Source organism: Rhea americana, unplaced genomic scaffold (assembly GCF_003343005.1).
Source record: "Rhea americana isolate MKP2758 unplaced genomic scaffold, rheAme1 scaffold_1, whole genome shotgun sequence".
Taxonomy (NCBI): Eukaryota; Metazoa; Chordata; class Aves; order Rheiformes; family Rheidae; genus Rhea; species Rhea americana.
The window spans coordinates 18,656,982-18,683,215 of record NW_028185038.1 but is presented as its reverse complement, the minus strand read 5'-3'; the positions used below and the strand labels follow the sequence as shown (position 1 = coordinate 18,683,215).

At 46.0% G+C, this 26,234-nt stretch overlaps 1 protein-coding gene across 5 annotated transcripts in view; it reads right to left on the bottom strand.

Moving 5' to 3' along the window:
• Nucleotides 1-26,234, bottom strand: part of LOC146601893 (uncharacterized) — a 131,729-nt gene that overhangs the window by 11,057 nt on the left and 94,438 nt on the right. For all 5 annotated transcript variants that reach the window (XM_085299787.1, XM_085299796.1, XM_085299803.1 and 2 more), the window contains 14 exons: nucleotides 25,399-25,443; nucleotides 24,566-24,601; nucleotides 23,539-23,574; nucleotides 20,131-20,187; nucleotides 19,299-19,370; nucleotides 17,744-17,815; nucleotides 17,118-17,153; nucleotides 10,606-10,686; nucleotides 9,366-9,419; nucleotides 9,082-9,135; nucleotides 8,223-8,285; nucleotides 7,336-7,398; nucleotides 5,545-5,661; nucleotides 1,148-1,225 (listed from right to left, as the gene is read on the bottom strand). In XM_085299787.1, the coding sequence (XP_085155913.1) occupies nucleotides 1,148-1,225; nucleotides 5,545-5,661; nucleotides 7,336-7,398; nucleotides 8,223-8,285; nucleotides 9,082-9,135; nucleotides 9,366-9,419; nucleotides 10,606-10,686; nucleotides 17,118-17,153; nucleotides 17,744-17,815; nucleotides 19,299-19,370; nucleotides 20,131-20,187; nucleotides 23,539-23,574; nucleotides 24,566-24,601; nucleotides 25,399-25,443 (864 nt within the window). The remainder of the gene's footprint in view (nucleotides 1-1,147; nucleotides 1,226-5,544; nucleotides 5,662-7,335; nucleotides 7,399-8,222; nucleotides 8,286-9,081; nucleotides 9,136-9,365; nucleotides 9,420-10,605; nucleotides 10,687-17,117; nucleotides 17,154-17,743; nucleotides 17,816-19,298; nucleotides 19,371-20,130; nucleotides 20,188-23,538; nucleotides 23,575-24,565; nucleotides 24,602-25,398; nucleotides 25,444-26,234) is intronic.

The window sequence follows — 26,234 nt, the reverse complement described above, 5'->3', positions numbered from 1 at the left end:
ATTCTGACTGCAGGGGAACCACTGAAGCCCAGTTTGCTGCAGGCTTGGATATCAAGACTAAGATCTTGTTTGTGTTCTCTGGTGTGTGGTAAACGTCTGGGCATCCCCTCTTTGTACTGAAGTCCAGGATTACTCTCTGGCTCACTGTCTGTCATCTCACACGACTAGCACAGCTAGTGAGGACTCACAGACATCTGTCACCCAGCTGTCCCAACGCTGCAAAGGTGTGATGCCAGCCTGGGTGAACAAGTGAGATCCAGGCCTCTTTGCAGGGAAGCATGTGTGAGTTTTATGCTCAGCATATGCTGCTGAAAGGAGTTTTGTCTGTCCAGTTAGCTAAGGTCTCTGCAATCCTTGGAGATGATGAGGACAACCTCAGTGGGCAGCACAGCTATTTGATCTGCCAATATCTCATTTCAGAGAGAGAGAGATAACAGCTTGTGCTGGTCCAACATAAGGCATTCTCCTAAAGAAATCATAAAAATATTTGGCAGGTCAGTGGGGACACAGCAGCTGCCCAAGTTGGAGGGATTTTCTGACAGGAGTGTAGGCAGCTCAGACGCCTGGCGCTTGGGGTAAAATGCTCTCTGTGCTTTTATTGCTGCAAAATTTGGAGAGACAAGAAATCTAACCTAGAGCAACCAAGATTTATCCAGACCTAATGCTGAGCTCTGCACCACTGCAGGGTGAATGTACACGAATTAGCAATCAGTGGCCCTAAAAGCACATTCTGAGTTACTGAAGTCACCAGCAGGCTGCCCAGTGAGTCAAGGTGCGAGAAGCTCCATCTCTTGTGCCGGCAGAAGAGTAGACTGAAGATGAAGCATGAGATGGCTCTTGTTTCACAGTGCTTATGGGCTGATTCAATATTCAGGGCAATCCCCTGAGGTGTGACCCTGACAGCCAGCTATGTCTGTTCAGGGACACCCGGATCCGGCCAACACAAGGTGCTGGAACAGGGAAGTTGTGGGACAAGAGAAATGGCAGCCTTGCATTGCACTGGGAGGGAATGAGGCTGCCCAGGCTGGAGAGCTGGCAGAAGCGCTGAGGCAGGTGATCATCGGTCAGGCTGTCCCTAGCCCTAACCTAGTCCAGCCTTACTTCTCCTGCTACATTTACATCAAAGCAAGTCAGTCTCCACACTGACCTTTTCTCCTTTTTGTCCACTGACGCCTGGAGGGCCCCTGAGGCAGAGCTGAGGTCTCCCTCTTCTACCTCGTGGACCCTAGAGAGATAAAACAGACCTCAGTTAGCAGTGTCTGGGTACCCTCCAGAGATGCCTAACACCACAAGCTGGCATTTTCCCCCAAAAGCCCAGTCTGGGCACGAGTAGGAGAAGATACTTGGAGCCCTCCAGACCTCAGACACCAGCCCAACAGGTCAGATTCTACAGATCAGAGAAGTTGCCTTTGCTACCTCTCCCTTGGGTAACCCCTCCAACCTGGGGAAAGGATCGCTGCTGTGTGGGCAGAAGTCAGTTTTATCCCTCTAGCTCTCCCTCTGTTCTGGCACTAATTTAAGAAATTGAGTCTCAGCAGGAGCAGAAGAGCTTGCAGACCGGGGATAACACCCTCCCACATAAGAAATGAGAGCAGCCTCGCTGCTGCAGTTCAGACCTTGGGATTTTCTCTTTTAATTTAGTGAAAGGCTGAGTAGTAGTGTAGGTGTAGGAGGCAGCATCTCACAGTTTCTCTTTAATCAGTGTCCAAGCAAAAGCCATTCATTATCTCATACACGGCGCTCTGCGCATGCAATACTTGTAAATGCTAAACTAAAACTTCCAGCCTGTTTAAACATACATGAAGAGATCTCGTACTTTTGCTTCTTTACTCCCCTCTGTGGTTCTTCTGATATATTTTTCATTGCAAGGAATAGCATGGGGTGTTAGGAAAAGAAGAATAATGTTGCTGCTACAATTCGAAGCTGCTATGGTTTGAATGCTGATGTGTTTTTCATGCTCTGGCGGGCGTGGGGTTATACCTACACCCCTGTTAGAAGAGCGTTGTGGCAGTATTTCCTATTATCACCCTGTTAGTGGTGAAACTCTGGATGGGATTCAGCTCACAGGCTTAGGTACCTAAAATGGAGTATCTACTTGTGCAAGTCTACACGTGACCTGCTGCCTGTGCTGTCTTCATCGGCAATGTAAGTCTAGCCAAGAAAAGCAATAGAGTCTAAAAACTGGATAAAAACTGGGTCTAAAACACCCCCTCCCCACTCCAGACATCTACGGTTTTATGCAGTTGCCTAAACATATATTCCTAGTGCTTTTTGAGACACATTAGGGTATGCAAGGTATTGCACAGGGCTGGCAGATATGATCTACAGGAGACCTGGGCCCTCTGCAGCTGGCAAAATGCTACATTTAGAGGGCTGAATCCCACACAAAACGTCTACATTTCATAGAGGTCCTGGATATCAGGCCTCTTCAGTAGATGAAAGCTCTTACTGACAGCTGTAGCAAGGTCTGAAGCCTTGTGAAGTCAGTGAAGACAATGAAGCCAAAATCAATGTCACCAATATTCTCTCTTCAAAATTTGAACAGAAACCCTCAGTCCTTTTGCTGCCTTGCAGATGTATGGCAGAAAGGCTCAGACTTGCTTTTCCAATGCATGAGGAGCAAAATCACCGGTCATATCAAGCACATAGCAGGCGACAGAGCATAGAGCTGGCAGGGATCCCTGCAGCCAGGCACTTCCACAGCCCCACTTGCATCTATGATGCTATGGGCCAGATGCAGACCAAATACCTTGCAGATCAGGCTCATTCATGGTGTCTGGCCATGGGGGAGAAGATGTGGATCACCTACTGCCTACGTGTGTACGTCAAAATCTGGTTGCATGTGGCAGGATTCGCTGGGGTAGGTTTGAAAGGCTGGAGGCAAGCAGGAGAGCCAGCACGTGTGCAACAGGGGCTGTGCGTTGAAAGACATTCAGGTCACAGCTTGCTCCCGCAGCTCTTATTAACATACAACTGCATTTTTTCTGTGCAGGGCAAGCAGAGAGGGCTCAGATGCATTAAAAGCAATGGAAGGTCACAAGTGCCTTTGGGCCATGATCCTCATGCATCCAGAGGCAAAGGTGAATAGCCTGGGGAGGGAAGATGGACTCAGAGAGAGTGGAGAGAGTTTAAAAAGGGATTAGCTGAGACCAGGATCTGACTCAATGTGTCCAGTTAGCATGGATGGGATTCATCTTACTCAGCTTTATACTTGCATGTACACACCTCTATCAGAGCTAATTGTCCTCACCTGTGTGGAGAGATTGAGATCCATACGCTTTCAGGGTGCAGTTTCTCTGACAACATGTAGGCATCTACTAAAGGATAAGATGAATCATGTCCTAGACGTGATTTATCCTGGAGGGGCTTTTCTGGTATCTGAACACTGGTGGTGCTTGTAGTGCCTTAAGGTGTCCCACTTAGCCTCATGTTGCTGGTCCAGAAGGACATGGGTCTTCCATAGATCCTGTGTAATATTTGTCAGCCCTGTGTGCAATTCCAGGCACCTGAGCAGGCGATCCAATGGCGCTATGGACTAAAGAGGGAGCCCAAGCCAAGCAGCTTAGAGGCAGATGCAGACACAGTGCTCCCGTCAGATGAATCCTGTCTTTACTCTCTGTGATTTGGACACTGTCACCCTAGCTAGCTGTCTGGGTTCCTTTGAATTGAAAGCAGGAGATGAAAGTCAATGGTGCAATTCATCTCGTTCCAGAGTAGACACAAGAAGCAGGTCAGATGAATTATCTCCTTAAAGAGCCTGTTTTTCTCCCTCAACTATCAATTTGAGGGCAATGGTGGCTTGGGGAGGAAAATTCTGTGTCACAGACATGTCAAGCCAGTTGGGAGGGATTCCCTCCCCATCCTGCCCCCCATCCGCTAACATTAGCCGTGGATGCTTTGTGAATTCCTGCAAGGACACTTCAAAAGCACTGTAGGCTACTGAGCAATCTTAAACACCTATAGCCTCCTCTATGCTTCTGCATCATGGAGTAGATGCTCAAGGTCAAGTCCATAAAATAGTGTGATGTCTCTGAGGATGTAACAGACATTCAACTTGACGTGTCAGTGCAGGATGGACCTTGCTGCACCACCTGCATTTTCTCTTTCCTAATTATTTCTTCCCTAAGACTTAAACATGGGTGTACATGCTCCTATAGGCCATATATATATGTATGTATATATAAATACGTATATAATAAACATAGAGACATATAAGGACTAAATCCATACACACATATGAGTGTGGATCATCACTAGGGTAAAACATGGCATACAAATACCCGCCAGATTTACATGCTGACAGGAGTTAGAACTGTCATTGAGCTGGCTTACGGAAAGCAGTAGGTCTTTCAGGTAGTTCCCCAATTTCAGTTTTTCTTTTGTTCTCAGTTCTTTCATGTTAAATTATTTATTCTCCTGTTCAAGTCTGAAACTCAGCCAGTCCCACTAGCACAATTGGGAAGGATATTTTTATTTCTAGTCCTCCTTTATTTGAAAAGTTTTCATTACTTAATGGATGCCATCTAAGGACTGGTGATTAGTGATAATCTCTAGTATGCCCCCACTGCATTGTGTGGGCAGCAGCAAGACACTCTTTATTACCATAGGATCTGGGGGCAGCATGTTCCTTCTCGTAAATAGTATTAGCATGTCTCATTTACAAGTCTTTTTGTTACATTTCAAAAGGTTCCCAGCACATTTTGCATGCAAAGACACTTATTAAACAAGTCCCACAAACGGGGTTTGAAAGCAACAAGCTCCTTACGAAACGTTGGCATCCTGCTCCCCAGAAAATTAGCCATAGGAGGGCTGCACTTGATGCCCTGCTAATCTGAAATGATCAGCTTTCCCACCTTCACTGGAAAGTCAGATCTTTCTTACATTACAGATAGGCAAGGAAGAAAGGAAAAAAGATCTCCAATGATAAATACACCAAGGGATGAAGTTGACCAAGATCACACAGAAAGATGGCAGTCTTTGCAGCTATCTTCTCTCAAAGTGAGAGACCTCAGTGCCAGCTAGTAAGAAGGGGGGAGTGTATGTGAACATGGTGATGCACACAGGGGACACATCTGGGGTGCTGGGTTATGTGAGGATCAGGGAAGCAACCACTTGGAGGTAGCTGAGGAAGGAAAGTCTGGCAGGGTTCCCCTGGGAAGGAAAATCCACCATGTCTAGGGCAACATCGTACCTCCTGCCCTTGAACACTGCACAGAGCACAGCTGTGGGTAAATCCCACTCTGGCTGCCCCACTAGCCCTGGCGTATGGGTTTTTTGAGAGTGAGGGGCTCATGTGTGAGGTCCAGAGCTGGCTAACTGAGACATGACATGACTAAAATGGTAAGGAGAAACCTAAATCTCCTGGAAGCTAGCTTATTATAGGCCAGAGTTGCTCTAGCCTCAGAGCTTCCCCTCCTCCCTCCCATGATCATCAAGCAACTGAAGGGGCCCTGGCTGCACATGCGAGTGTAGCATTCACATCCTATCTCTGCACACTGGATCATACCAGGATTTAGTGCCTGCTGCAGAGCTTGAGGTATTTACCTGTGGCCCTGGTTGGCCCTGTGGCCCTTGAGGTCCATCTGGTCCAGCAATTCCAATCTTCCCGGGCAATCCCATTTGTCCTTTGAAGCCTCCCAAGCCAGGAACTCCTTTGGCTCCCTGAGAAGAACCAAAAGAGAGAGGTTTGGAGCATTTTTCAAGCACAAGTGGTTTTAGACATGGGCTAGTCAAACACAACATAGATATTTTCATGGGTTTTGGCAAAAAGGGGAAATTGTGCACATGCTCCTTTGCCTGCTCTTGTGGTATTGATGGGGCATTAGCATCAGTAGGATGGTACAGATCACCTTTGCTTTGCTCTCCAGCTTTAGTCTCGCAGAAAACACCTTGCTACTTGGTAACATGGATGTCCCTCTCTCCAGGACAATGCTCAGTAACTTCACATCTAATACCCAATTCTCCATGCATAAGTAAACAGAGTCCTTTAATCCGTAGCCCTGGAAAAGCCAACGACTGCTGAGGAGGGGAGAGGTAGTTACCAAGAGCTGAACCATAAATTTCCCACTCGTCTGCATGGCAGAGCTTTCTCCTAGAGCTGCTGTGACCAAGAAAGACTACAAATAAACAGAGCAGTGCGAAAGGCCTCTCAGACTCAGCTGAAGGTGGATTTCTAAAGTGGACTAAAAGAAGAGTCTATCCACCTAAATCCAAAAGACTTGCATTAACATGCTGTTCAGGAGTGGTTGTCTCACTCCCTTCAGCACCCTGGAGCAATGTTCTCCTGAGAAATGAGCCCACAGAGTGCCTGCCAGCTGGGTATTATGCACAAAAGCCCCTCATCAATGATCGATGTGAAGCATCGATGCCCAACAGTTCATGTCTACTTTCAGCCTGAATGACACTTCTTCTCAAACTTTTCCTCAAATGTGGACATTTAAACATGAGGACTACAGAGTGGAGAGATTCACCATAGGAAAGCAACACCCTGTTTTCTCTCCTTCCCTGGGCTCCCTCCAAAACAAGTTTGGCTCAGCACCGGTGATACTTATGGGAGAAGTGCAAAAACCTCACAGTCAGAAGACTACGAACTCTCTGCAAAGGAATGCCTCCTGCTAAATCATAAGAATCAATGATTAAACGTAAAATAATGATGTTTTCTGCTCTTCTAAAATTTCTCTGAGCTAAAACTCTAACTATTGCTATTCATTCCAACCTGAGTGCTTTACAGTTATTGCTGGAGTATATCGGTATATCGTACCTCATATTGCAAGACAGCCACAAGCCAAGGAATTTACAGAGGGAATTGTTTCTGCTGGATCATCCTTCCGGCCTAAATTATCCTATAATTCTACAAGTCTAATTTGGGAATCCAGGCTCAGGTGGATATCCAGCTGATGGCCACTGCCTTCATGTTGCCACCAACTGAGGCTGCTCCTGAACCTGCCTCCTGGCAGAGTTAGTGAAAGCAGTATAATGCAGTTTCTTTTCTCCATAGTATCCCGGGCACCCTTTATCCTGGACATGATGATGTTGAATACACTCTGCCAACTAATCCTAGTTCAAGGCTTTGGATGGCTTTAAAATAATACAGCCCACTGTATGTAGGCATCCTCCTGGGGTTTAGTGGATCGGCAGAAGGTGAATTTAAGACCACCTCCCTCTTATGCCCTTTCCAATTGAAGTCCTAGGCTTAATGCTCCATAGAGCTGAAATTTGCCCAGTGGAAAGGGTATCTATGATGTAGAAAGTGTATAATTTTGTTAACTTGGCCTGATGGATGTGAGATTTATTCTTTTATAAATGGCAGCTCGATGCAGTTTGGAGAGTACTAACCTTTTCTCCTTTCTCTCCAGGAATTCCTGAGGCTCCATCATCACCTGATACTCCCTGTCTGCCCTGGAAAGAGTCAAGAGAAAATCATGACCAATGCAGACTTGGCCCAGTTGCAGTTTGCAATCTGTCTCCTCTTCAGATTATTAAGTGATGGAGATCTATTAAGGTTGCCCAGACTGTGCATTGCCAGTCCTCAAGGAGGCTTAAAGAAATCATGGTAGCCTGGATGGGACTCTCATTAGAAAGCCCTGTTATTTTACGTATATGCAGTAGGGCATGAGGATCATGAGGACTCTGGTGGATGAACTCTGTGGAATCACACAGAGGTGATGGGGAGGTCACCACCCACCGATATTCACCCCGGCCTCCATTCCTTCCTCTGATCCAGGCTGTGGTCCCCACAAGAGGAGCATGCCCAGGGTGGGGGGCAGATCTTGGGGCACCTCAGGGCTCAGCTGCTGGGACATGTCTGTATGGCTTTGGCAAAGCAGATGCGTGCTGAAGGTGTGGAGGCAGTTGTAGGCACATACCAAAACTGGCGTAGCTAGGCAGTCTTGTGGGCGGGATGCTCTGATTTCATTGACATTTCAGACGAACAAACACATGAATGTAGGCAGTATCAATTACTACCAATTTTCAGATCAATATTAAATCAACACCACTAATAATGCTATTAATACTAGCATCAATAGCAGCCTGTCTGACAGCAGCATCCTTACACAGATCTATGCTGTGTTGTGGGAACAGATTCAGAATAATCTGTTCTGTGTCTGTGCTTACATAAATCTTCTGAAAGAAATAAGCACATTGGAGAGGTGGATTCTCAGCATCTGCAAACCTTTTGCACAATCTCTACTTGCAGGCAGAAGCACAATTCAGATACTCACCTTTGGTCCATATGGTCCATCCGACCCTGGGATTCCTGGTCTCCCGGGACTACCAATTTCTCCCTGTGGATGGAAAAGTAGTGAATGGGCTGTAAGCAGGGCAGGTGCCAGGGATGGGTCTTTATTTCCTTCTGAGCATGATCTGTGCTATGTGAAAACACCACTGCACTGTGATCTTTTGAAACAGAACAGGGATGTAGTGAAACTACTTGAGCTGAACACGCACAACCCCTAAAATATGGGGAAAATTGGCTCCATAATGGCAAGGCGAATAAGTGGAACTGTGTGGGAAACATGCTGACACTCCTTATAACAGAAAGCCTAAATATAGGCAAAGTTCTATTTCAGATCAGCACAGTCCCATAAATTTTAGACTGCCCAGACTTCAAGCCCACCTACCTGAGGGTAGGTGGGAAATTCACTGAGCAGTACTTAACTTACCCAATAGGCCACAACTGATGAAGCAAAATATTAATAACAATAATAAAACAACAACATATCCCACTGGTTCAGCTATCAAAGAGCTCCCATAGTTCCTATCAAGCATTTCAAAATGCTTCATAAAAAAAACCATTAAGGGCCATTATCCCTGTTTATAGAGGAAGGATCAGCGGTGCTGAGCATTGAAGCGTCTTGCTCAGTAGCAACTGCAAATTGAGTCCAGGCAGTTGCTAGGCCACAGACCAGGAGGTCCTGTGGGTCCAGTGCAGTTCATCAGCAAGAGTTTGCTTTCTGCTGCCCTAGATGAGCATAAGGTGGCTTCTTCATGCTTGATGTTATGCTGAGGACAAGCAGGAAACACCGCTTCCCGCAGCAGACGGGGCATCCAAAGTGGGAGGGAAAGCTGGGCTGAACTCACCTTGGTTCCTGCGGCTCCTGGAGCGCCAACGCGTCCTGGGAGCCCTCGTAAGCCCTAGTGACAAATCACAAGTGGGTGGCAATGTCAAATCAAGGCCAGGGCAGAAAGGAGGAACACTGCTATGCACACACGGCAAGCCCCAACACAGCAGTAACTTGCTAGGCAAGCTCTTCCCTCCCCCACAGCGTCCTTTCCCATCTGGCCCACTCATTGGAGCCTGGAGTTTGAGCTCCCCTACCACTGTGTCCTAGCCTCCGTTTCACAGGATCTCGTCCATCCCCTACCTTAGATCCTTTCCGTCCGATGTCACCAGTTATCCCAGGGTCACCTTTCTCTCCCTGCGTAAAAAAGAACAAACGTATCATGCACAGTCAGGTCAAGAATACAGCCCTGTAAGAGCATCACCTCACATCTATATTGTACGTACGAGCACCAGAGGTTCCCAACAGAATTATGGGTGGTAGTCACCTTGCCTCTAGAAATGCAGCCTGCTCTGGTGTGGGACGCTGAACGACACTCACAGAAATTGGGTGGTTCCTATAGGGCTGCTATCAAAGTGAGAGAAAATGTTGTGATGAGTTGCCACAGGGCCTGCAGCTTCTGCTGGGCAACCTTTGGAAAAGACTTGTTCCTTGGAGTGAACATTACTCTGGTTCAGGAATTAGTGGAGTGGAAATGACCTTGAGGATCTGTACTCCGGAGGCATTAAATGGTCTCTCTCAGCTCCTGCGTTAGTCTGATCTGAAACTCTAATTTGTCATAGAAAGTCTGATATGGGACTGGCTCCTTCAGTCACTATCTGAATGATCTGGGGGACGTCCATTAATTTAAGTGAGAACTTTCTCATCTGCTCCCTCCCCTAATCTTCCACTAGATTTTCTTTAGTGGGAAAGTAAAAAGAACCCCCCCCCCAACAGACTTCAGCTTGTTTCTAGAAGCTCACACAAAGACATGCTCCCGCCATGAGCCACTTTGGAGATGTGTTTTCAATAACAAGGGGCCAAAGTCCCACCCCTGCACAGAGACTTTTTCTGGGCAGGCAGGGAGCCAGTTGGTGCAACAACCAAGCTCTTCCCAGGAAAGCTGGTTCCATCAGGGATTTAGGAAGTGACTGCTTTGTTCCCTACTCTCTGCATCAGTCAGGTCAGTGTCAAGAAGAGATGGACCTGGTACCTGAAGGAACTTGAAAACTGGTAAGTAACAAAGGAAAACTCACCTTAGAGGGCTGAACCAGACATGAGAAAACTTACAGTCCTTCACTAAAGAGACATGGACAAAAATTCTCTGCTGGCAGGCAGAGATGTCCAGAGACTATCACCACCTAGAATGGGTCCATGATGTGCTTTAGAAACTTTTTCAGGAGATTTAGGCACAATTTCATCTCTTTTTTGAAAAGACACCCTGAGCAAGAACCTGATGCCAACAATGAAGAACACTGGGGATGGGAGGGGAAATGAACTATGAAGAAAGGCACAGAACCTCTTTCTTTCTTCCAAACACACCTCTTCCTTTCTCACTACTCACTGGTTGCCCCTTTTGTCCCTGAAGACCTCTGTCACCTTTGGCTCCTTTGTTTCCACTCTTCCCATCTAGGCCTGCTGTGCCCTGCCATAAAGAGGAACAAAATTAATTTCCTTGTCAGTTGATGCAAAGAGATGATGGAGGACAGTAATAGGGATATAAACCGAGTAGTAATAGCTTAGGCAGCACATTTCTGTAGTCAGAGAGCAGAAGCTACACTAGTGCTGGAGCTAAGACCTGCCTCTACCTGCAAAGGGGATGCAGCAATCATGGCTGGACAAGAAGTTACTAGAAATGTGCATTTTTTCCAAGGCTGTTGGCTTTGCTATGATCTACTGATCTATTCTGGTCAATTTTCACCAAAATATTCAGAACCTGCACATTAGCTGAAGTTGGATTTATCCTTACCCCAGAGACACTGATTGCACAGAGCTCAGTTCACTCAGAGAAGAGTGTATTGGCTGTTTAAACAGATTGGAGATGAACAAGTGACCTTCTCTATTTTGAATTAATTTGCAGTAGGTTGTTGAAAGGAAACACATTTATTTAAAAAAAATAAAAACAAATCAGCCATCAGATCTGTATGTCAAGTAGGCATCTCTCCAATTACTCCTGTTCTCAGTGAGGAATGAGTCCTGTCAACATGATCACAGTGATGAGTAAAAATGCTGGAAAGACACAAGTGGGGCAGTGTCATCCCCGTTGGCCTGTCATTCTGTGAGGACAGGCCCTTCAGCTCTTTCTTTTGGTGTAAAAATTCACCTCTTCTTCTGGGGAACATGTTACTTCTTCAACCCCCTCCCCAAACTTCTGCCACATTTTACATTTCAGACTAAGAGCAGTATTTGAGAGCTGCTATAAAAAAGGCCAGGTCCTCCCACGTGGCTCTGCCAGTCATGTCTGGATCAGTTAAAGTCCATGTTCCCTCAAGCACTGCCTGTACTATCAGGCACAAACGTCTAGTGCGTACTCTTTATTTACTAGCAACTACTTAGTGACATGATCAATATGAAGTTCCAGCTGAGGAAGTAAATGGACTGTAAAATCAAGCTGCTTAACTAGAATTCCCTGTTTGCTAGGACAGATTGTTTGTTTGGAGGGTAATAAACCTTTTGAGTGGATGATTAAATCTCACAAGCCCAGGATACCTTACAGTGCTTGATATTTTTGAGATAGCTTCAGGCTATCTCACATCTGTATCCAAGAGGATGTATGAGAAAGCCTATTCCTGAGCACTTTCTGACCCTGATGCTAGCTGGAACCTTCTCAATCGGCTTGAAAACTCCCTCAGCACCTGAATTCAGTTCCCGCAGGGGTTCGGAGTGGGTTGCAGCAGGACTCGTCACTGCCCTCTGATGCCAGCGCTGCTGTAATACTGCATTAGATGCCCCCCGACAGACGTCCTGGCAGTGTCCCCATCCCCTGGGTGTGCTCAGAGCTCTGCTAGCAGACGGTGAGAGCACCATCTCTAGGTAGCCTGAAGTCGATTTAGCAGCCAGTTACAGACACCGCTCTGCTTTCTGCTCCCTCTTGCAAACAGGCACTGTAGACCGTCTAGCTGGAAGATGACCTCAAGGCAGAGTCAGTTCTGTCAATGCCATTCCCCGACAGATGCTCTCAGCAGTCAGAGTGGTTTAAGAGAGAGGTCAAGACTTATCTTCTTCTTGCCCACCCTTGGCTGTAGAAAATGTTAGGCTCATAGTATGTCCTGGCAAGCTGAAAGGTAGGGTGCTGAGTTTCAGCCATGCTGCTTTTGACCTGGGTCTTCTTTCACCATTGGTGGACTCTCATCTGTCACAGACTGAAGAGATTTGCCTTATGGTCTAGAAGTTTTATAGCAAGGCTTGTGCATGACAAGGGGTCTTTCCCCCCCTTCAGCTGAGTGAATTGGCAGCCCCCTTACTACCAAGTACCCCAGTTGGGAGTGTGAGAAAGATGATGCTTTTCAAGGCCATCTTCACCCCGGAAAAGAAAACGGTGGTTGAAAAGGGTCAAGAGGAAATAGGAGAAAGAAAAAAAAAAGTCAAATAGCAAGAAATGAATGAAGAAGGGCACAGGATAGGGGAAAGAAGCCGAATGGAAATTTATTCCCTGAAATTTACACACCACATTTCTCCAGGCAAATAAAGGCAGGGCAATAAAAGCTAGTAAAACAGCTATTTAAAGGCAATTATTGGTGGAGTACTGGAAATAGCTTTTGCTATTGGATTCTATTATTAAAGTATTGCTGGAAAAGGCTTCATCTGTCTGCAAAGACACCAGGTACCACAAAGGCAGGGTAACGCAGAGGCTTAGTCATAAGTCCTGAGCGCTGGCTGTGACGCAAAGGCTTCTTTGAAGAGCTGAGGATCTCTGCTTCCAGGCACAAATTCCTGCAAAGCTTGGAGCTGGAGTTTGGGAGGAGCCTGCACTAACAGGTACATCATTTCCACTAAAACGAGCAAGTCAGAGAATCAGCTCTGTCACTTCTGTAAGGTGTGAAACCTACCGATGAAATGTGATGCTCTACTAGGCCACCCCCAAAGGATCCATCTCTCTGAAACAGCAGGGAAGACATAAATCAAGCAGATAATGCATTTCCAAACCATAGCGTTGGCTGCAGCTTTTGCTAGAGGATGACCCACGTCCTGGGTATCAGCGATCAGTATTTGATGGTATGATACATCTGAAGAAGCTGGGAATCTTGACCTAGGGATTTCATCTGTCCTTTCCCCCGCTCCCAGCTGTGTGTTACATCTAGACCATCCTGCCCAAGGTTCTTTGCTACAGTTCTGGGCCTTCTCCCCAGAGACTCCACCCTGTCTTGGTGTGGGAGTTGCTCGCGATCCTCACAGCTGTAGCAAGATTTTGTTCTTCGGCACCACATCTCAGAGGTGCATCAGCCCGACTATGCTGCTGCAAACTATCTGAGGTGCCTAGGCAGAGACTTCCACTCATGCCCGGAAGGTCCCAGGTCTGACTGAATTGCTTCTCCTCCATGGGCCTGGCCTCATGAATTCAGGACATACTAGGGCATCTTGCGAGGGCACAAACTTCTCAGGAGATCACCCAACTTTTTCTATGTCAAGCGGCTGGAGGCACCTCTTGCCAAGCCTGAATCTGGCGCTGCTAGGACAGACTCCTGCACCCTACCTTTCCCTCTCCTCTGGCTTGAAGCAGCCCACCCCTCAGCAGGCAGGGTTACAGGGCCTTGATTATCCCTTAGTTATCATATCCCACGGAGCACTGGTACTTTCCCCAGCTTGCTTTCTGGTTCTGCTCTGTATAATGCTGGCAGAACAGTGGCCTGTCTGCCTCCCTACACTGGACACGTTCAACATCCCGTAATCTGAGGGTTAACCAGAATTTCTGGCCTTCTCTCCCTCTTGCTTTGTCTTCGGGCATTCATCTGGGCTTTATTTTCATGCTTTGCAAACTCCATCCTGATAACAATCAGCATAAGCTAAAAGGTGCTGGATTTCTCTCCTTCTGCCCCTCACTGACGTGCTGGTGGCTCTTTTCCAACCTCAACTGACAGATGTGCTCTGGCAAATCTGGTTGCAACCACTGAAGAATTAAGCACATCAGATATTGTTCTGAGAGCAATAATGGGAGCTCCAAGGGCCTGGATGGTCTTCTATCCTTCCGGGCAAGTTTAAACTGGAAACCCTGGAAGTAACCCCTGACCGTATAGATAGTATTACCATACGGACTGTGGCTTCCTCAACTACAAGGCGAAGATCCATGAGCTGCTGATCAACTGTAGAGGTCAGCTCACAAGAGAAGGGGAAGAACATCTCAGAGAACCAACTTGTGAACCTAGTGAGGAGGACTACAGACTAGGAGGGAGAAGGCCTCGGTACACAGGCAATTATAGATCCTGCCAACCCAAAATTGAGAGTAAAGGTAAGGCAAGGGGAGATGGGCGTTTATAATAGGTCCTTAGGGGCAAGGGGGAGAATAATGGATTAATCTGCTGCACATTTTAAATGTCTGTGTATTAATGTAAGAAGTATGGAAATAAAGAATAGGAGCTGGAAGCTTTAATATGTGATCAAGATTATGACTTAACAGGCATAACACAGACTGGAATATTAATATAAAAGGGTGCAGCATGGCAGGAATATTAATGTAAAAAAGTACAGTGCTTTTAGAGAAAAGGAAAAAGGAAGAGGAGGTGCCTGGGTTATCAAGAATGCACTCACTTGCTCTGAGGTCCAGGTATAAAGTCAACCAGATCCACTGAAATTCTCTGGTCAACGATTATAAGGAAAAGACACAAATGCTGTTGTTTAGTTCGGGACTGTAGATCCCTATACCATAAGAGGAAAAAAAGATGAGACTTCTTATAAGTGTTTACGTTATTCAGAGTGATACATAGTGGTTTGTCTCTCTGTGCATCAGCTGGGAAGTAATTTAGCAGGATGGAAAGCAACCAGCACATTTTTGCAATGAGCTGGTAGCAGTTTGTTGGTATGAAAGATGCAATTAGAGGAAAATGAAGGCAAATGAGAACCACTAGCCATTATCTTTGAGATCATGCAGAGGACAAATTAAGTACAGGCAGACTTGACCAAGCAACGCCTTTAATCAAGAAAAGGCAAAAAGAGGACCTTAGGGGGGCTGTTAAATTAGACAGCTTAACTTCCCACTCCAGAGTAACTCAGGAACAGATAATCAAACTATTTGTGGACGCTTGAAAGATAAAGTTGGATGTTGTCAACCTGGGTTTGTTGAGAACAAGTCACATCAGGATGTTTTGCCCTAGCACAGGTGTCTAAAATAGATGATGTGAATCATGCTTGGAGAGTACCCTAAAGCTGACTGTAAACCAAGTCTGAGTCTGGCTAGCTTTGATGTGAAAAGTGAACATGGCAGATATCTTACACGAGGTCAGATGAATTTCATCCAGGATGTCGTTTATCACGGCTCTTCTGTCAAAGCCCCAGCTCTGATCTGAGTTTTGCAATTACAGAAGTTTAATGAAAGGCCAAAGCTTTGTTGTCTCAGTCTTCCTCCAAACGCAGCAGGGAAAGACTTCCCTGTGCCAGTAAAATCCCCAAATATTAATTGAAGAAGGATTAGTTTTCTCAGATATTGACAAGATACCAATTTCTGGAAGTTAATTATATCATGTGCTGCTCCCTGTAGTGCCAAAAGAAAACATTGCATCTTCCAAACTCGGCTGGATGATGAGATGGCCGTCTGGGAGAGCAAAATCCTGCTGAAGTCCAGCGGTGCCTCCTCTGCTGTTCAGAAGCCTCAGCTAACAACCATGATCTAACACTGCTCTACTGTATTTTAACATTACTGTTTATTGTCTGTGGATCCAGGTGTACACTACAAAGCTATTTCAGAAATGCACTTGATCGAAGGACTACGTGCGGTGATCCTGAATGGGGCTGTTGCAAGCAGATTTCTTATGGCACGTTACACCTCCTTCATCACCCATTTGGGAAAGTGCTCAAAAGGTTGTTTACAGTTAAACATGGGCTGAAATATTTAACTAAAGGGGGATGTTTTTTCCATGAACAATTACTGGTTTGGATTACAGGCTTGTAAATAGTTGCAAACCCGTGACTGGTAATCAGCAGGCAACACTGAATGGCCATGGAGCTTTCCTAGCAACAACTAGTTGTTGAGAATTGCATGTTTATGCAGAAAGACACATAACTGGGGAATAGGTTAGAAAAATATCAATATTTCTTATTGCAACAAAATAATTTCTTTGTCAAAACACAGATTTATTTTTTCCAAAGAGGAAGGAACATACTCATATTTCCATGACCTGAGAAAAATCCCAGTTGCCTTCTGGTGTTCCCTCCTCTCCTATTCCTTCCTCTCACACATGAAAATAAACCAAATGAGACCTTTGTACTTTGAACATTTTCAGAGACTATTTTCCACTTGGAGTTTCCACCGGATGAAATGGGAAAGTTCAGTGGCACCTAAATGGTTTTGCAAAGCATTTCAGTGAAGCTGAAATTGTTTTTTTTCATTTCATTTTGCCAGAGCAGAGGGTGAACTATGAGATTATCTAGGTCCTTCAGCGTAACTGCTTTCCCTCCGGCCAGCAGCGTGTACACACTGAACACTATGACTAGCCACTTGAGTCCAGTCTGTAGTCCAGCTGCTTAAAGATATATACATTTCTTGTGGGATCTACAACCCATTGTCACAAGTCTTGTTAAGATGTTTGAACATGAAGTCTCCTCTGTTCGTGTCATGTCCCCTACTACACTTAAGGCATTAAAATTAATAATTACATGCATATTTCAGAGGCCCTCTGATGCAAAATGCAAATTCCTATTAAAACACCTCTCTGGCTCTGGCCATCCCTACTCATGGATAGTTTTCCAGCATCCAAGCCCCTTTGGATATGGACACTGCTGAGCAGCAAAGAGCCAGCACCACCTCCTGCCATGACCCACACATGTGAGACGTGGCTGCAGCCACAGGGAGGTGATAAGGGGTGCAAACCCAATGTCAGTGCCCAAAACTTGCAAAGACAGACAGACAAAGACGTTCCAACTCACGGCAGCACCTAGCAGTCCTGGTTCTCCCGGCTCCCCCTGCAAGGAAAGAGATGGTGAGTTAACTGGGGTGCATTTCCTTTCAGTGCACCCGTTGGCAAATAACCATCGTGCAGTCACTCATGCCTTCCTAGTAAGAATTGCTGATCGGCATCTGAAAGGAGACACCTACAGCTTGACTGGAAGATAAGCCACAGGGACCTTTGGGGGCCCCTCTGCAGCAGTAACTAAGGGGAGTGGGTAGGATCCCCAAATATCTCAGATGGTACTTTCGTGTGGGCAGTTGAATGGAGCCCCAATATGTCAATTGACTGTAACAGTCACTTAGGCACCAGTTCGCACCTGACATTTCATGTGTTAACATTTCAAGAGGTCATTGTGACTGTTAGAGACCAGGAAAGGTGCGAGAGCTTTCTGTTGCTTTACAAAACGAAATAAATCTTTATGGTTTTACTTTAAAGCACCCATACTTCTGATTTCTGGTAGTCTATAACATTTTCATCAGGAATATTAGAGAGGGAATGCAGAATTCCACTCCATGAGGAAACTGTGAAAGGATTTTGCACATCAGTTCTTCCATAGCATGCCTTAACACAGGCTTTGAGGCTTCTTGAGCTCACTGTACTCACCTTCTGTCCCACTGGTCCTCTTGTTCCAAAAAGCCCCATCACACCCTTGGAGCCAGCTTCACCTTTGACACCCTAAAAATTTAAATTCTGTGTTAAATACGTCGCTCATACCTACTGCTCTCAGAGTAACCCTCCTACTAGAGTAGGAACCTCCTCTCAGAGTGACCCTCCTAAGAGAGACCAGTAAGGAACCCACAGAGATGGCAGAATGACAAAAAAACCCCATCATTTCTGTAACAGACTTTATCCTCAGGAATCCCAAAGGTCTGTATAGCAGCCAGCGTTCAGCACCACTAGGAAAGCAAGCCACGAGCTTCAGAGCCACTTGGTGAAAAACACAGAATGATGTCCTGTAACAGAATTAGAGTCCAGTAATAGGAACTGAAGGAAAACAAGCAGAAAAGGGTCTCAGATCCTCTGGATGCCCTCTGCCTCCTTGCAGATACTGAAGGAGCAATGTAAGACCCTGGCTGACTTATGAGTGGTAAAGACACTACTCTGGGACTCGGCCCAAAGTCACTCAGATACTCTGCCAAGAGGGGCTGTTGCTTTAGGAGATGATTATATGCTATTTTTTATTAGAGGGCAGTCTAACATCAGGACATCATGTGTAGGATTTCATCTGGCTTAAAGAATGAGCATCCTCATGGGGGCATCTCCTTGAGTCTCCCTTACAGTTACTGGAAATTTAGTCAGCCCAATCAGTAGTTGTCAGGACACGATTCATCCCACCGTAAAGGAGATGTCCACCTTGGGTCAGGTGACTCACACCATAAACTGCATTGATTATTCAGACTGGATGTGTGAATAACAGGAGCTGGACATCCAGCTCAGATTGGGATGCTGCTGTTGTAGACAACTTTGCTTATTCAGCTGAGTCCCGTTCTGGGGTCATACTTCTGAAGCAAAATGCATTAATGTAATATGAAAATAGGGATGATTAGTACATGGAGATTTAGTTTGTGACTCAATCTGAGAGTGAGAAAACTGCATGATTCCTCCCAATGAAGTGATGGGCTGAAAACTGAAACCTCCACAGGGTACATTCAAAGATCAAAGACAGAGAGAGAAGAGCAGATGGCTTGCTCTGCCACAGCACACGGGGACAGACCTGCATGAGGAGTAGCTCTGGACAGGAACAGAAGAGTGAACCAAGCCTTAGTAAAAATGCCAGGAGAGCTGCAGAACTAGCTCAGTGTGTAAATAAGCACGGCCAGTTTTTGGAGGGTGATGGAGATATGGGACTGCCACAGTGCTGCAGTAATTGATGGGAAGCCTGCAAACTTTTCCTATAGTGATCCTGTATTTCCGACACCAATTTTACATGATCCTACAATCTTGGTATCAGGTAAACTGAGTGTGTATCATGTTCAGAAGCCCCAGTCCAGCATCCTCCTCTGCTCTTCTGTGAGAACAGCTGGGCTAGTGTGTCGTTGCACCACGTTTTCTAGCAGGCTTATGGGAAAGGAGGATGCACGGATATTTGCCCCTTCCTCAGAAAGACATACAGTGAGTGACTCTCTGCTGTATCTCAATCTTTTCAAGAGATTCATACCTTTTCTCCTACAGGCCCATCTTCTCCCTTCTCGCCTTTGTCTCCGTCAAACCCTGGCAGGCCCTGCTCACCCTGAAAGCCAAGACAGAAATTAGTGGATTGTAGCTCCCTCCTGGAAGGACCCACTCTCAGTGACAGGCTCCAGACCAAAGTGCTGGTTTGTAATACTTAACCCAAGCTGTGCTTGGTGGCCAAGGGAATAATATAGCCATCAAGGGAGTTTGCCCTAAAAGAGATGGTACAGCCATTATAGACATCTCTTCTGCTTGCTGTCGGTCAGAGTGGGGGTCTGCATGGTGTAGCCATTACGCTTAGGGTCTGTCCCATGACAAAATGCTTCTCCACAGCCCTGGTCACCTCTTTCCTAGGATGGGGCCTCCCATATTCATCTTGTTTCGCCCAGACAATCAAAAGCAGAAACTGCTCTGCCCTTGGTAACACTTCTAAATCACCCAGCAAACCAACCAGATATTTGGGAATAGGAACCAGGTGACCGAGATTTATTTCCTGTACTCTGCCCACTCTCCAGCACTCCTTTTGCATAGGCCATTCGCCCAGAGGTGAAAGACTCTATATGCTCTCAGGCACCCCTGGAGCCACATCTTGCTTGGGTTTGCTATCTAGTCCTCAGAAGTAGCAGCTGGTTGTGGCAATCCTCCTGCCTTAGAGTCACATAAATATCTAGAAACCCAGGTCAGGGTGTGGATGATAGGAGTTGCCAGGAAGCATCAGTAAAGCAGACAGAAACTAGAACACCCTGTGCAAAGACCAAGCTGGTGCCTCCAACACTGAGGAAGAGACAGTTTTAAAAGACAAAGAGACACAAACTTACGGGATCTCCTTTACTGCCTTTATAACCCTGGGGTCCAAAAATAGTCCTGGGCTCACCCTAGAGAATGGAAACACAGCAGAGAACAACATTAAATGTTAGGTTTGGTGTGTCCTTGATAATGAATACACACGAAAAGTTGAAAGATCTGAGGTTTGACAGTGACCTCTTAGTGCAGAAAATGTGGGGCCTGTTGACAACGGTATAACCACAGCCTAGCTGTCATGGAAATGGAGCTGTGCATGGCAAAGCAGGAGCCTGAGGTTCAATTCCTGATCTGAGGCTGTCAGTGATAGGAGTCTTTCACATCCGACATGGTTACTTGGCTCCTTCACTGCATGTCACTCAGGATGTCAAGGTTTGCACCTCTTCCAAACTGAGGTGCACTAGTTAGCTATAGGAGGGGTGGTGAACAGCTCTGCTCATGGTGTCCTGATTTGCAGACACAGAGTTGGAGTGAAGGGAGTGGAAGTGGCACTTAGGGCATCCCTCAGAGGTAGTTTTTGAGGGTCAGACTCCCAAACTCTCTGTCATCCTGAGAGAGCTAGTAGCCACGAGCATCTGTTTCAAGTGCATTTGTCAGCTCAGTGGTTGAGGAGAGACATTTTGCTGTTAGGAGGCCATTTGCATGCAGGAAATAGCTCTGCTCTGGTGAAGAGATGGTTTGCGTTGTCAGACAGGTGAGGCTGTCCATAATTCGGAGGGAGCCGCCTTCTAAATAACTTCAGGGAAAGTTAACACCTGGCTGGAAAAACAAGTCTTTTCACTAGGAGAGGACTCCCTCTGAAAGCAAACTGAGCCCCCAGGGCATGCAGAAGAAGGTGAACGGGTGGCAGGAAAACTGCACAGATAACTGAAGAGGTCTTTTCATTTTCATCTTAATTTAAGTAGATTAAGACAAGTTTTCTCCACCTACGTCTTTTTTAACCTTCTGCAACTGCATTGGCTGGATGTTGTAAGTGAGTATTTTGTTTCGTCCTATCCTAGCTAAAGGATGGTTTCAGAGTAACTGGATAACATCTACGCTTACAGGAACGTTGTTCCTCAAAACTGGGGCATTGCGACCTGCCGACAGGCGCCTGCTTCTGATGCGCTGCCCCAAAGGGAGCTTGGAGGCTAACGTGACCCCAGCTACGCTCACACCAGCAAGCGTCCAGCAGCACCGAGTGGCCAGTGAGGCCCCAGGGTCCTGCACTCCTGGAAAGCCCCCACGGGTGAAGCCCCACAGCTGGACAGTGCCTTCATCACCCTCGTGCAGGATCAGTGCCCTGCACAGATTGCAAGAGGAGTGGATGGACAGGAGGTGATCTGCAGCCCTGCCTGGCAGCAGAGACGGGTGAAGGTGTGCAGGGTGCAGATTTAGGTATCGACTGGAGGCAGGACAGACCTTGGAGGGAAGGCGTTCTCCATTTATTGTGGGCAGGATGAAGGCAGAAAGGAAAAAAATCTCCTTTGGAAGATTTTTAGAGTTGATTCAGACGGTGAGTGCAGCAGGCAGCTAATACTTTGCTATTTCTGTTAGCAGCATACAGCACTGATTTACTCAGCTTTTTGGAAAGATAAATTAACTCCTTGCAGGCCAGTAATGCTCCTTGTTAGTCTTCTTTGACAATTCCAGCCCATTTAAAAAGGACCTTTTAAAAAAATCATTGCTCCTCAGTGATGCAAATGTCCCTGTTCAGGGTGACTGTGCATTACTGTTAAGTCTTAAAAAACACACCTGAAATGTCCCAGAATTTAACAATCACTTGGGCAGTTTATACAACCACCACCATCACCATATGAACCTCGATCAAATTCTAGCTTAATATACTCTCCTGCTTTCCTGCTCTGGAGGGTCTCTAAAGGAGATAGGATTGGGCTCAATAGATTTTAGGGACAAAAGAGAGCATAAAGATCTTGTACTTTACTGTGTATCAGATCAAAGGCCCAAGATCCACACAGTTCCTCCTGTACTGATCAAGAGAGAGTTAGAAAGTTAAGCTGCCATCATGTGAAACAAACCCAAGCCAATTACCTCCCTCACCTCCTGTTTTATCTCACACTCCACCTTATATTTTATTAAGGTATTCTTCGGAAAATGCATTACACATTCCTTCAGTTTGGAAAGTGGTTTTGGGCATCTTCACGACGTAGATTAAGAATTGATTTGTCTCTGGAGTGAGTCCCTTTTGAAAGTAGCTTCCTCAGAGACAAATCAGCTTTAATCACTTAATACTGCATGACTCAAAGGCAGAATCATCATGTAGGTTTTATAAAACTCATTTTCTAACAAGCCATTTCAGCTAGGAAGGAAGTTAAGAAACACTGGGCAGAAGTTCAGCATTTTCTGCAGCAAGGCCCGGAGCACTTTCCAGAACCATTCTGGGAGTTATTTTCACATTACCTCCTATGAGCAAACTCAGGCTTTTTAAGATTGCAATGTGCTTTGGGGCGAGCTGATTATACCAGAGTCATCGGACACTTTCACTTCCTCCCTTAATTCACAGGAAGCATTCCTGTGCCCCAGAAAATAGCTGCCAAAATTGCTACTTTTTGTTGTTGGTGGTGATGACTGTAGGATCCCTTCAAAACTAGGAGGCAAACTCCATCTGGAGTATTGTGTCCAGTACAAGGAAGACATCAACAAAGTGGATGGAACCCAGTGGAGGACCTCAAGAAGAAGGGGAGCATCTAAGTTTTGTCTTCCATTGCCTACATGGGAGTTAAAGAGAGGATGGATCCAGGCTCTTGGAGATGCACAGTGAAAGGACAAGCAGCAACAGGCACAAGTTGCAACAAGGGAAATTCCTATTAGATATAAGGAAAAACTCTTCACCATGGGGGTGGCTAAACATGGGAACAGAGGCAAAGAGAAGCACACATTTTCAAAACAAGGCCCCGAGCAATCTGATCTGACTTTGCAGATGGCCCTGCTTTTAGTGAGGGTTGGACCAGAGGCCCCTTTTACTGTGAATTATTCTGTGATTTTAAAATGAAATCTCACCCCAGAGCAAATCCCGTTACAGTATTGCTTCTAGACAAAGTGGCCTCAAATTCTGCAGATTTCCTTAGCAAAGGCATCCTGATCCAGGTGCATGCCTACTGCCCACAACACTGTTCCATTGCTGATCAAAGGCAGGATTTGAAGTCTTCTTAGATAAAAGGCCTTTGCACACTGTCGCTTGGGATTCCTGTTCAGCACTCCATCCCAGATGGGCTACGTTCATCCACATCTATCAGTATGAATCCTATACAATTAAGATCCCAGATATTTGGAAACATACACATATTTATTTAACAGTTACAGATCTATCTTGTCAGGTCACTGACTTGTTTAGATATCTCTTCCTCTGCTCACTGGTAATTACAAAATCCTATAAGCCTTTTACCCCATCTTCCCCAGAAAGTCACAACCTGGAATGTCCTTACTCTTTCTCCCTTGGGTCCCAGAAGTCCCCGATCACCCTAAACACAGGAAAGAAAAAAACACACTGAGTGATTCCTTTTTTACTCACTCTCGTTCTGTTGCTCAGTACACTGCTTTTCATGCAAGCCAGCAAGATATATCACAGGTGGAAGTCAGTTCCTCTGGGCACTCTGCACAATGATTAGTTTACCACAGGAGATGGCACACAGCTATAATTTATTGCATGGACAGAAAATAAAGACCCAGGGGACTGAAGTGATTTGGCTGGCTCTGTGCTCAGTGTGTCTACACTGTGGAGCTATAACTAGATTTTGATCTCCCAGTGGGACATAACCTCCCCACACCGCAGGGATGTGCCTGCTTCTCAGGTTGAAAAGTATCCTATATGATACAGGAATTCCCAAACTTCAGCCTGAAATCTTGCATCCCCCATTGAAAGTGTGCAAAATGTTAACTGTTTCTGAAGACTTATTATGCAGGATATGGGATAAAATGCTGACAGGCAAGGACTAATTCCTGGTGACATCTCATAACCTCTTTCAACACACGAGACTAGTGTGGTGACAGCAGGAGAAGGTGGAGGCTGTAAGGACCAGGTGGGGACAGGAGAGTGGATGGATGAGGAAATTCAGAAGTGCTCTCCAGTCCTGCTCCCCCAGCGATGCATGTTTGGGGACTGGCTGGAGCATAACAGGGGCCTCTTTCTGTCCAAAACCCTAAGTTTCCTTCCAAAGAAAACCAAGGCACGCAGAAGGAAAACATGCCTGGAAGCGAGAAGTGATGTTAGCAACTCCATGTCTTACCTCAGCCCACCCCTTACAGGAGGTTGTTAACGTCACTTCTCACTTTCACATACGCTGGTCAAATTCCCTTCCCAAGCCACCCCCGGAGACAGTGTGGGATTACCGCTACTGTCTTAGCAGTGGCACCAGTAGCGTGGTCTGCCACAGAAACAGGCTTCCCCACAAAGGTGCCCTCCTCCTGAGGACTCTGTTTATGCACTTTATAGTTAAGATGACTGTGACTTACTCTTTCGCCTTTCACACCTGGGAGGCCTTTTAGACCCTGCAAGAACATAAAATAATATTTTAAGACAAACACCAGAGTAGCAGAAGGTGTTAGGACAGAGCAGTCTCTGCTTAGAGGTAGAGCTGTCCCCAAGAACAGGCTAAACCATCTAGGAACTGCTGCTCTGAGGGACCTGCGCAGAAGCCTGAAGTCTCCTCTGCTCCTCACCAAGAGCAATGTGAGAAGATGTAAAGGGTAGCACATTTGAATTACACTAGTACCACTTGCCCTAGGCTTCTGCCCATGGTTGGATCCCAGACACAACTCAGGACTTTAAGGATGAGACCAAGGATGAATCCAGATACTGCAGTTACTCTTGGTTTTCTGAGGAGCTTCATAAAATCCTTTTGTGCTAATAATAACAGCTTGATTCTATTAATGATTACAGCTTAATAAATAAAAGATGTTTGTAGAAGTACTGGTTGTAATCTGTGGCTCTCCTGACTCAACCTTCAACTAGGGAAAAGAGAATTTACAACAGAACAAAATGCTGAAATTCATGCAGGTAAGCAGACATGACAAAGAAGAAAAGAAAGGGAGTGCTGTTTTTGAAGGACTTCAAACATGTCTCGTAGATGAGTCAGACAAATGGCAAGAGCATAAAGTAATTACAGTCAGCATGACAGCTTATGTTTTATATCTACCTACAAGATCTATGCTCACAAATCCCAGCAAATCATTGGAATTCAGGCTCTATTTCCCACTGCAAGCATTAAACCACAGGGTTTTTTCAGCCATTGGGCCACTGCGGTCTCTATCCTAAAATCATCCTTCCATCTTGTGTTAACACTCACCATCATGCCAATGGGGCCTTGGACTCCCACGACGCCCTTGTCACCCTGTTAGCAGAGAGAGGCACTGTGATGTCTATCAGCAAGGATAAGTGCAGAGCAGAAACAGTCCTGGCTCTGCAAACATCCCCACTGGAGACAACGGGAATTCAGCGCACTGAAGCCAGGATCCTCAAAGCAGTTGTCCAGCCTTGTTCACTTACATATCCATCTGCCTTAATGCTCCTACGGAGCTCTAGATCTTCCACATGTCACTGAAGGTGGACAATGCATTCAGTATTTAGAGAAGAATGTTCTGGGTGGCTTCAGGCCACAAGGGGTAGGATCCATCCTGCCTAATTGCTGATATTTATATATAAATACCTATGGCTTGTTTTCCTGTTTTCAGCCTCTGACAGAAGTAAGCATTTGTAGGACAATCTGGACCTAATTTAGCATGATCTTAATCACTCCAAAATGGTGCCTCTTTCCTTCTCTTGGGATGGAGAGACCCTGGTATGACTACCTCAGAAGAAGTCATCTGAAGCTGGATGGGCCAGTGTGTCCCAAGCTGCATTTGCATCTGATAAAGGCAGTGTGCAGGGAGAGTGTTGTGGTGCAGCAGCAAGGGGCAGAAGGATGGGAGGAGAGGCTGCAGCTGCTCCCAGGGCAGGGGAAGGTTCCTGTTCACCCAGTTAAAGGGCTCCACAGCTTTTCTGCACATTTGTCCTTTCCTCATCATGTTACTAAACTAATTTTAGCAGGACTCAGCACAATAAATAAAGTAGCCAGGAATTCACCTGGAATCCACACCACTGATTTTCAGAAGGAAGATACCACCAGGCAGCTGATCAACAGTA